The sequence below is a fragment of the Pyrgilauda ruficollis genome, unplaced genomic scaffold, assembly GCF_017590135.1.
Source record: "Pyrgilauda ruficollis isolate IOZ18807 unplaced genomic scaffold, ASM1759013v1 scaffold59, whole genome shotgun sequence".
NCBI classification, from domain to species: Eukaryota; Metazoa; Chordata; class Aves; order Passeriformes; family Passeridae; genus Pyrgilauda; species Pyrgilauda ruficollis.
The window spans coordinates 5,763,835-5,774,231 of record NW_024527599.1 but is presented as its reverse complement, the minus strand read 5'-3'; the positions used below and the strand labels follow the sequence as shown (position 1 = coordinate 5,774,231).

Sequence of the window (10,397 nt, the reverse complement as noted above, 5' to 3'; positions counted from 1 at the left end):
CTGACCAAGACATTGCCAGGAGCAAAAATATCATTGTCTTTAATTGTGTGATCTATTTTGTGGCTTGTGGCTCTTATGCAGCAAGAATGAGCACAGAACTTCCCTGTCCAGGGCTCCTGTTTTATTCACCCAGCAGCAGCAGCACTACCTTGTCCCTGGTATCTGGGCAGGAGGCAATTCCAAGTCAATTTGTAAATCCCAGCAAATCCCTTCACAGCAAATCAACACCACAGCTGCAGGCAGCTCTATCAAGAACAGCTCCCACATCTATACCTGCTGGAGAATAGGTCAAAGGCAGCAGGACAACTTTGTGAAAAGTGCAAGATGCTGTCCCTGCCTTGGACAGACTCAGTGCAGCGGCTTTTCCAGCATTCATTTGGATTAACACACCAGAAACTCCTTCCAACATGGCTTTAGGTACTCCGCAAGGCTCATCTGGCTGAAATATTAATACTCGTGGGCTATAGCACTGCCTTTCTCACGTCAGCCAGAGTACAGCTCCATTGTCACAGCGGCAGCACTGCAGGTAACTGAGTTTCAAAACCCAAAGGTGCTGGGTGCTGCTGCTGAGAGCTGAGAGCGCAGGGCAGGGCAGGCTCAGCAGCGAGTGCCGAGAGCCCTCTTCAGGCCTCGGCTGGAAAGAAAAACATAATAATAACAAATACCCCCAAAAATAGCTTTCCCAGGAGAAGCCTCCAAGGCAGCTAAGAAGGGACACATAGTTCCCAACACCTGTAGGGCAGCAAAGGCACCCAGCCCTTCGTGCGCTTTCAGTTCCCAGCGGGCAGCCCTGGCTGATGAGCACGGACAAAGCCAGCCCGGGGAGTGTCACTGATCCGGCGTGGTTTGGGTGGGAAGGGACCTTAGCGCTCTGCTCATCCCGGCGAGCGGCCGGGGAAGGGGAACCCCAGCGGGATGGGACAGCCGAGATGGGGGAAGGAAACCCCAGCGGGATGGGACAGCCGGACCGGGGATGGGGAACCCCGGCGGGATGGGAAAACCGAGATGTGGAAGGGGAATCCAAGCGGGATGAGACAGCCGGACCGGGGATGGGGAACCCCAGCGGGATGGGACAGCCGGGACGGGGATGGGGAACCCCAGCGGGATGGGACAGCCGGGCCGGGGATGGGGAACCCCAGCGGGATGGGACAGCCGGACCGGGGATGGGGAATCCCAGCGGGATGGGACAGCCGGACCGGAGATGGGGAACCCCAGCGGGATGGGACAGCCGGACCGGGGATGGGGAACCCCAGCGGGATGAGAGAGCCGGGACGGGGATGGGGAACCCCGGCGGGATGGGAAAACCGAGATGTGGAAGGGGAATCCAAGCGGGATGAGACAGCCGGACCGGGGATGGGGAACCCCGGCGGGATGGGACAGCCGGGACGGGGATGGGGAACCCCAGCGGGATGGGAAAACTGAGATGGGGAAAGGGAATCCAAGCGGGATGGGACGGCCGGACAGCCGGGCCGGGGAAAGGAAACTCGAGCGGGATGGGGAAGGCAAACCCCAGCGGGATAGGACAGTCAGGCCGGGGATGGGGAACCGGAGCGGGACGGGGAAAGGAAACCCCAGCGGAATGGGACAGCCGGGACGGAGATGGGGAACCCCTGCAGGATGGGACAGTCGGGGTGGGGATGAGGAACCCCAGCGGGATGGGACAGGCGGGCCGGGGAAGGGGAGCGGCCCCCTCCCTTCCGCCGGCGGCAGGAAGCAGGAAGGGAGCGGGCAGGGCTGCGGGGAGCCCGGGCGGTGGGTGACCATCGTGGGGCTGATGGATGGAGGTGGCTCGGGATGGAGGGTCCCCTTGCCCCGGGAGGGAGTCCCGCCGCCCGCTGTGCTCCCCCAGCGCAGCGGTGCCCCCTTGCAGGATTTTGGGCTGTTTGACCCCAAAGAAGAATTAGTTACCCACCCATCCCAAACACAGCTTGGGTGGCTTCTCCCCGGCTTCAGGCGCCATCCGTGGCTCAGTGTTGGACCTGGCAGTGCAGGGTGGAGGATTGGAATTGATGATCTTTGATGTCTTTTCCAAACTTAATGATTCAATGAATCCCACTCTCCCGTCTCCTCTGCAGGTCTCTGCTCTTCTCCCTCGCTGTGGAGATGGTGGTCCTGCAGGCTGGACTCTGCCCTGGTCTCACTGAAGACATGATCCAGCTCCTCAGGGCCAATGGCATCAGGACGGGTGACAGGGTGGCATTGGGGTGTGGGCTTGGGGAACGTCATCCCCCGTGCGTTTGGTGGGCCTGTGTCATCCCACATCCTGGGAGGGTGGTGGTGGTGCAATATCCTTCTGTGTCCTCCTTGCTGGATTTCTTCTGGGTCCTTCTGGGTGGATACTGTGAGTAAGGACTTCTCCAAAGGAGCAGGAGAGTGTAAGGATGTGGTAAGAGATCCCTGCAGAGGCTCATTGAGGATGGATCAATTCTGGCTTTTAATGGTATTTCAGAAGGGTTTGTACAGTTTTCCCTCTGAAAAATGCCCAGCTTCTTGGAATGTTGCACCCTGGGCACCTCCTGCCCTTACAGGGGAAGGAAAAGGTGCTGGGCAGCTCTTGAGCAAAACAGGGAAAATTTCTACCAGCTTTTCTCCCTACTCTGTTTTGTAAGAAACAGTTTGTTCTGTGATGAGTGATGGGGCCATCTCAGAGGACAAACTCCTCCACTCACAGTGTTGACAGAGGTCACAGACACTTTGCTTGTTGGTGCAGGTTTTGTCTAAGCTGGTTGTCTTCTGGTGTTTGTGGTCTGACCATGTTTGGCTTCCAACCTCTTGTCCCTCGTGTTATTTGCAGTGGTGGACTTTGTGTCTTCAGACCTGGAGGATGTTGCCCAAAAGTGTTCCCTGTCTTACAAGGTAGAAGCTTCTACTCCTAACTCCTGGTACACTAACCAGGGAGCTCAGAGCTCATGTTTGGCTCAGGGACAAGGATGGGCTTGTCTGGGGGGCCCTTCTGCAGCAGCTACTGGCTGTTATCAGTCCCATTTCCAGACGTGCCTCTGCCCCCAGGCGCTGGTTGCAGTCAGACGTGTGCTCCTGGCCCAGTTCTCTGCCTTCCCTGCCAATGGAGCTGACCTCTACGAGGAGCTCAAGAGCTCCACTGCCATCCTGCCCACTGGCAGCCCAAGGTGGGGACCTCACCCACCCACCAGCTCTGCCTGGGGCTGGGTTTGCTGCACAAGGCTGTGCATGCCAGCACAAGCTGTGAATTTCATTCTCCAAACCATCCCCATGCACTTGTGTGCATTTGGAATGGGGACTTTAAGGACAAATATCTGGGGACTGCTGCCTCCTGGTGCCCCTGCCATTCTGGCTGAAGGGGTGTTAATAATCCCCCCTTGTGTCCATCCCACAGCCTGGACCAGCTGCTGGACTCAGGGCTGTACACGGGAGAAGTGACAGAGCTCATGGGAGCACCAGGCACTGGGAAGACACAGGTGAGTGGGGTGGAGGACAGGGGAGAGGACAGGTAGGGCGAAGATGTCCCACAGAGGGACATGTGAGGGCTGGCTGACACCCTGTCCCTGTCCCCCCAGGTGTGCCTGGGCATTGCAGCCAGTGTGTCCCTGGGGCTCAAGCAGCACGTCCTGTTTCTCGACTCCACGGGGGGTTTCACTGCCTCCCGTCTCTGCCAGATGCTCCAAGCCCAGACAGAGGATGAGGAAGAGCAGGCAAGTTCCCCTGGAGCTGGTCCCTCTGCTTGCTCTGAAACTCATTTTGCTCATTTGCCTGCAAGAAACCCCAGAGATGGTTTGTCTTTCCAGCTCTGCCTTTGCCCTCATGGGCTTTTTTGAGTCCAAACCTTTCCTTCCATGGCCCAGTGGGTGCCATGCTCGGGACAGACTCTATTCTTTGTTGTTTGTCTTGGGAGAAGGGAGGGACTTACAGGACTTGCAGGACTTTGCTCCCTAAGCTCAATCCATGTTGCTTTTCCATCAGTGCCATAGGGGCAATGGTGTTAATGGGGTGGAGGCAAATGTGGAAGAATAAAGGTCTGTGGCATGGTGTGAGTGCAGAGAGCTGGTGGCACCTGGGCAGGAGGAACAGGACAAACCCTGGGGCAGGAGGAATAGGAGAAACCCTGGGGCAGGAGGAACAGGAGAAATCCTGGGTCAGGAGGAATAGGCCAAGTCCTGGGGCAGGAGGAACAGGACAAATCCTGGGGCAGGAGGAATAGGCCAGGTCCTGGGGAGACTGAGGCTGGTTTTGTGCTGCAGCTGGAGGCTCTGCAGCGGGTGCAGGTGGAACGTGTGTTCAACATCTACGAGGTGCTGAGTGCCCTGCAGGAGCTGCGGGATCGCCTCTCCCAGCAGGTAGGAGCGAGCCTTGGGGCCCCTCTCCCCTCCCCAGAGCTGCAGGGAGGCCAGCAGGGCTTGTGTGCCTGACAGGTGGCTCCAGATTGCCTCATGCTGGGGATGCTGGAACCTCTGTGCAGCTCACAGCCTCCAGAACTGCTGGATTTGTGACTCCACGTTGCACCTGGTGCCTCCTTGCAGGTCGTGAGCTCCGTGGGACCTCTCAAGGTGGTGGTGCTGGACTCGGTGTCGGCTGTGATTTACCCTCTGCTGGGTGGCAGGCAGTCAGAGGGTGAGCTGGGGCACTGTGTGTGCTGTGCTTGGAATGGGGCTGGGGCAGGACGGATCTGGATGTGAGTGCTCCCAGCTTTTCCCTTAGGATTGGATAAAAGGGGAGTGTTTGCAGTGTTAGCAGCAAACGCTCCAGCTGGCTGTGGCCACTCCTGGCAGTGGTCTGAAACCCATGCAGGGGAGGCACTGGACTCTTTGCCCATAAATGAAAACTTCTCTCACAGTGTCAGAAATACATCATGGCACAGTTTGCACGGCTCCTCTGAGGCCCTTTATGCCAGAAAGGACCATAAATCAGAAATGAGGATGCCAAGGAGCCCTCTCAAACACCTTCCAGAGGGTCTTGCACAGCTGAGTGGCAGCCAGTGCTGTCACAGGAGGACCCCTCACAGCTGTGGGCTGTAGGAAATGAAGCTGTGAGCTGGAGGGATGGGTCCTGTGCCTGCTAAATCATCCTGGCCAGCTTTGTCTGGAGCTCCTTATGCTTTTGTAGGATTTTTTGGGCCTTGTAAGATAGGAAAGGATGGGGAATGGTCCAGTGAAGGTGTCCATGAACTGTACTAGTGCTGGCCCTGAATCCACTGCTCATGCAAATCCAGATGTCAACTGCTTCCAGGGTGCACTTTGGGGGCTGATCCCCAGACAGATGCTTTGTCCTGCTCCAGGTCTGGCCCTCATGATGCAGCTCTCCAAGGAGCTGAAGACCCTGGCCAGGGAGTTCAGCCTTGCTGTTGTGGTGAGTGTTGCTGTGCTTTGTCCTTCGTGTGCTGGTGTGTGGCAAGGAGCCACAGGGAGGCTCTGGAGCCTGTGGGAGAGGGAGCCAGAGGCCTGAACCCTGCAGTGCCCTGCTCCCTGACATCTCTGCAGCCTGCAGATGTCTTGTTCCAAGCATGGGGCAGGACCTGGGCTGATGTGCTGCCTCCTGCTCTTGCTGTCCTCAGCCATTCACTGGGTTGAGCAAGGCAGAGTTAAGTCCAGGCAGGTTGAAAGGCTGGTTGTGTTTATTTTTTATACAACACCATTCATTTGAGGGGCTGGCCAGCTTCCTGAGTGACCTCTTGGTCACCTTGCAGGAGCTGCAGGGCATTGCATCACCCCACAGGAGCTGCAAAGGGCCCTGCTCTAGCCTTGCCAGCTCTTGGCCAGTGCATCAGGCAGGTGGGTGGGACCACAGTTAATGTCTCTGAGCAGGCAGTGTCACACCAGAGGATGGTGGTCTGCTGAGCCTGGCTCTGGAGGGTGTTGAGACAGTCCTGCCTTTCCTTCTGGTAGAATGACAAGGACAGTGTGTCTGGAAGGACACTTGGAGGCCCCAAGTTAAACTTTGTGGTGATTTCAGCACCAGGAGAGATGCAGCTTGCAGATATCAGAGAACTCCCTGACATTGCTCTGGGCAATTACCTGGGCTGTGCTCGGAGGGGATGGCAGAGGAGATGAAGGAGAAGGGAAAACCTTCATAGAAGCAGCAGCACGGCCAGGATTTCCTGGTGACCTCCAGTGTGTCACTACACCGAGTGGCACTGCTAGGTCTGTTTGTGCTGCAGGTGACCAACCAGGTGACAAGGGACAGCAGCAGTGGCCCACTGAAGCCAGCCCTCGGCCGCTCCTGGAGTTTCGTGCCCAGCACCCGAGTGCTGCTGGAGAGCAGAGAAGGCTCCTGGGAGAGACCCAGCACACAACGTGCAGCTTCCCTGGCCAAGTCACCCCGGCAGGTGAGCATCCATCCATCCGTTCATCCATCCGTTCATCCATCCAGCCCTCCATCCATCCATCCATCCATCCATCCATCCATCCATCCATCCATCCATCCATCATCCCTCCCTCCCTCCTTCCCCAGCCTGGCAGTTGGAGAGCAGCTTGTGCAGCCTGGGTGGGTGCTGCAGAGGAGAAGAGCAGAGCATCTGTTCCCAGCAGCCTGGGCTGGTGTTCATAGGCAGGACAAATGAGTGGCACTATTGTATTTACAGGGAATGTCCCAATGAAGGCAGGAATGATGAATCTGACTCCATGTTGTCAGAAGGCTCATTTATTACTTTATAATACTATATTATATTAAATAATACTATACTAAAGAATACAGAAAGGATACTTACTGAATGCTAAAAAGATAATAATGAAAACTTGTGGCCCTTTTCAGAGTCCCAACACAGCCTGGCCCTAATTGGCCAAAGAGTGAAAACAACTCACAGCAGAGTGCAATGAAACAATCACCTGTGGGTAAACAATCTCCAAACACATTCCACATGAGCACCACACAGGAGAAGCAAATGAGATAAGAATTGTTTTCCTTTTCTCTGAGGCTTCTCAGGAGAAAAATCCTGGGCGAAGGGATTTTTTCAGAGAATGTGAATGCCACATGGCACCACTTCCAATCCAGGTCGCTGTGTTCCTGATGCTGGTTTCACTCTCCTAATGGTGTGTGGGCAGTGAGGGTCCTGTGGAAATGGCTCTGACACCTCCAAAGGTGACTTCAGCTTGGGGCCTGCCTGTGCACAGGCAGCATGATATATTGGTCTCCTCGAGCCAGGTGTTATGAGCTCTTGGAGATCTATTTCACACCTGAGATAGCACAGCCACCTCAGATGGCATAAAATCAACAGGATGGCTTCTGTGGTAGTGTTAGAAACAGAAAAGTTTCATTAAAAGGCAAAATAACAAAGCTCTTTACAGAGAAAACCAGAGCCAGGGGCAAGAGGCTCTTGCTCCTGGTAAAACACCTCACAAAAGCAATTTTTTCCTTTGTTCTCTTCTTTTTCTAGTGAATTGCTCAGGCAGGACTTTTGGCTTCTGTCCAACTGGCTATCCTTAAGTTTGAGGTGAAGTCCCCAAGGTCCTATGAGGTGTCTTTTTACCTAATTGAGGAGAGAAGCTTCTGGGCATTTTTTCCTTTTTAAGGAGACAAAGGATAGTTTGGTCACTCAGTCAACAGAGGGCACATTCCTACTGAATTCCCCATTCAGCCCTGCCTGAGCCTTCTGGCTCTGAGCCTGCTCTGCTGCTTGATCCAGACAGATTTGGGTCTGGTGGTGTGCTAGGCAGTGAAATGCATCCTGGATGTGCTAAATGGTGGTGTGTCTGGGGATGTCTCAGAGCAAGATGTTCTTTCTGTGCTAAATTGCATTGTCTATTTGTGTCTCTGCATTCAGCAGTCCCAGTTAAAACAGGGGCACCAGCAGCAGGAAATCCTGAGGGGGATTAACTGGGACTTTTGGCTCTGAGACTGGAGATGGAGTGATGAAGAGCCCAGCAGTGTGAGGATAGGCTTTGCTCTGTTCCTCCTTGCAGCCAACAGGGATCCAGGTGGAGCTGGACATTGGAAATGGTGACGTGTTGGAACCCAGCCTGGTGACAGCCACACAGGGCCTCTGATGGGATGGAGAAGCAAATGTCACAAGGTTCAAGAGAGCTGCACAAAAGCAGGCAAGCACTGAAGGTTTTGCAAACTGACTGAGAGTCCTGCAGCCCTGGGAAGGACCAACAAGAAAAATCTCTTGTGGGAAAACTAAATGTGGGTTCCCTGGAGACCTCTGTGCCTGCAGTGGCTGGGCTGTGAGGGCAGCCAGGTCCTGTCCTCTGCTGTCTTCACCCCCCAGAGCCAGCCCTGTGCTCAGGTTTGGGATCAGCACAACCCCACAAATCCCCTGTGCTGGTTCTGTCCCCCTGTGGCTCCCTGACCTCTGGAGTTCTGATCATCCTTGGGCCCACAGTGGGCTTGGTTCAGAAATAAAACAAAAAAAAAAGCTGTTTCACATGGCTGTGGTTGTTGAGAGCTGGAATTCAGTTAATGACAGCTGCTCTGAACTTAATTAAAATGTTGAGCAGGCCTGGGGTGGGACAGGCTGCTGATGAGCAGGGACACAATGGGATGCTTGATCTTCCCTTCTCCCCAGAGGAACACCAGGCCCTGTGGGGACCTGCTGGTGGTTTTGGGGCACAGCTGGGCTGTGCAAAGCCTTACTGCTGACTGATGGAGGTTCTGGTCTGGATCAGCTGGGGCAGATGGGTTCTGGCTGGCACCAGCTGGCCCTGCTGGATGCTCGAGGACCTGTTCAATTGCATGTGGTGATGTTTAAAATAATCTTGCCCTGCTCCAGTGCTTTCCAGCTGCTCTTGTGTGCTCTTGGCAACCTCCTGAGGAGAGGGAGGCTTGGATGTGGAGTTTCCTCTTGATCCCAGATGTCTCAGATGCCCTCAGTTTAAGAGACCTCCTTGGCAGGTGAGCTGAGCCATGGCTTGCACTTCAAGGCAGCTGATGGAGAATTTGGGGGCTGGGACTAATTAGGGCATGCTCATTAAACTAATGATACAGCACCACAGATGCTGGAGCCCTCTAAGGCTGTGCTTGACACATTAAATACATATTTTTTACTGAAAACTTTCTAAAACTGTGTATTTATTTGCATTTCTGGGCTCTCCAGGCTCAGGAGGGGAGGTTTGGCTCTAGGGATTGCAGCTGGTTGTTGGGGTGAGGAGGAAGAGGATGGTTTTCCTGTCTGCTGGGGACCTGTGCTGACGTGGCTGGAATTTACAAGCTAAAATTTACCTTATTAGCCAATTTCTTGTTAGTTAATTCCTTGCTAGCTCCTCTCTTGGAGCTGTGGATAAAGGGGTGGTGCACACACATTTTAATTTCTGATTTATCTCTCTGCCTCAGGTTCTGCAGGGGAGGCAAAGCTCTTGTGGGGGAGTGTGGAGCAGGGAAGAGCCAAGCAGAAACCTCTGGGGTTATATTTGAACCAAGAGGGCTTTCCAGATGTTTCCTTCCCCTAACCAGCAGGATGAGAAGAGGAACAAAATGTTAGAGTCAGCATGAGACCAACCATGTGTGATCCCTGAGAAATGACAGGAGAAATTCCAGCCTTGCACTCAGTCCCCAGGGAGTCACGGGGTGGTGACTCAACGGGGACACTGCCAGTCTGTCAGGAAAGGTGATGGTGTGAGCTCTGGGCTCCTTCAGAGCTTCCCACCCCAGCTTTCATTGGCATAATGGTGACTGGGGGGGGGATTTTCTCTCCTTGGCATTCAGCTCATTGCTGCTGTGGGAGTTTTTTCCCTTTTGGGAAACATCTGGGGAGGGTGGTGTGATTTGGGTCTGGCTGGGTTTTGTGTGGCAGCTCTTCTGCTCCCAGGTGTGCTCTGAGCTCACAGGGCTGAATTTCTGGCTGTGTTGCTGCAGGGAAGGTGTCGCTGTGGCTGCTGGCTGTTTCACAGTGTGGGGACAGCAGGAGTGTTCAGGGAATCTCTTACCCCATCTGGAAAAACTTGACTTCCTGCTCAAGCTGATTTGCCCTAAATTTGCATAGTAAAATCAGGCTTAAAGGAGTTTCTGACCTAAATATCCTCATTAAGCCTTTCCCCACCATGCTCAGTCAGGCACTCCTGCAGCTCTCTAATGCAGAGTTCAGGATGTTCTTTTTCCCTGCCTCTTCCCAATGCTCAAAACAGCTGGAAAACCTCTGGAAAGGCTTGGAGCAGGGCAGTGAATCCCATGCCAGGGCAGGCAGGGCACCTCTCACTCCGAGCAGCAGGGATGCCTTTTGGCACTAAGGGCTTATTTGTCCTTTTGTACATATTTTTGAATATATAAAAACATATATATATATATAAATATAAAAACATATTATATATATTTGTATATTTATTTGTATATATATTTTTACATATGAAATTCACATATAAATGTGTGTTTACACGAATAGTGTGCACATATGTGTGTGTATGTATGGGCTGTGTGTCCATGTCTCTGTATCTCAGTATAGGAGGACAGGAGTCTCACGCCGTGCCGGGGCAGGTTCAGGTTGGACACGAGGA

At 54.0% G+C, this 10,397-nt stretch overlaps 1 protein-coding gene across 4 annotated transcripts; it reads left to right on the top strand.

The window, feature by feature from the left end:
* The first annotated feature begins 1,410 nt into the window (after positions 1-1,410).
* On the top strand, positions 1,411-10,100 carry RAD51D (RAD51 paralog D). Of its 4 annotated transcripts, XR_005956399.1 has the most exons (13): positions 1,415-1,752; positions 2,076-2,185; positions 2,795-2,856; positions 3,010-3,128; positions 3,356-3,437; positions 3,537-3,671; positions 4,218-4,313; positions 4,497-4,587; positions 5,252-5,322; positions 6,131-6,298; positions 7,872-8,006; positions 8,681-8,802; positions 9,241-10,100. XR_005956399.1 is itself a non-coding variant. In XM_041482869.1 (11 exons), exons 1-11 carry the CDS (start codon positions 1,424-1,426, stop codon positions 6,745-6,747), a joined length of 1,287 nt encoding a protein of 428 aa, XP_041338803.1. In that variant the 5' UTR covers positions 1,411-1,423; the 3' UTR covers positions 6,748-6,780. The 4 variants fall into 4 exon arrangements, 2 of the variants coding, with proteins under 2 accessions (XP_041338803.1, XP_041338802.1); XR_005956398.1 differs by lacking the exon at positions 9,241-10,100 and having other exon boundaries at positions 8,681-8,957; XM_041482869.1 differs by lacking the exons at positions 7,872-8,006; positions 8,681-8,802; positions 9,241-10,100 and adding an exon at positions 6,724-6,780 and having other exon boundaries at positions 1,411-1,752.
* Positions 10,101-10,397: the final 297 nt, after the last annotated feature.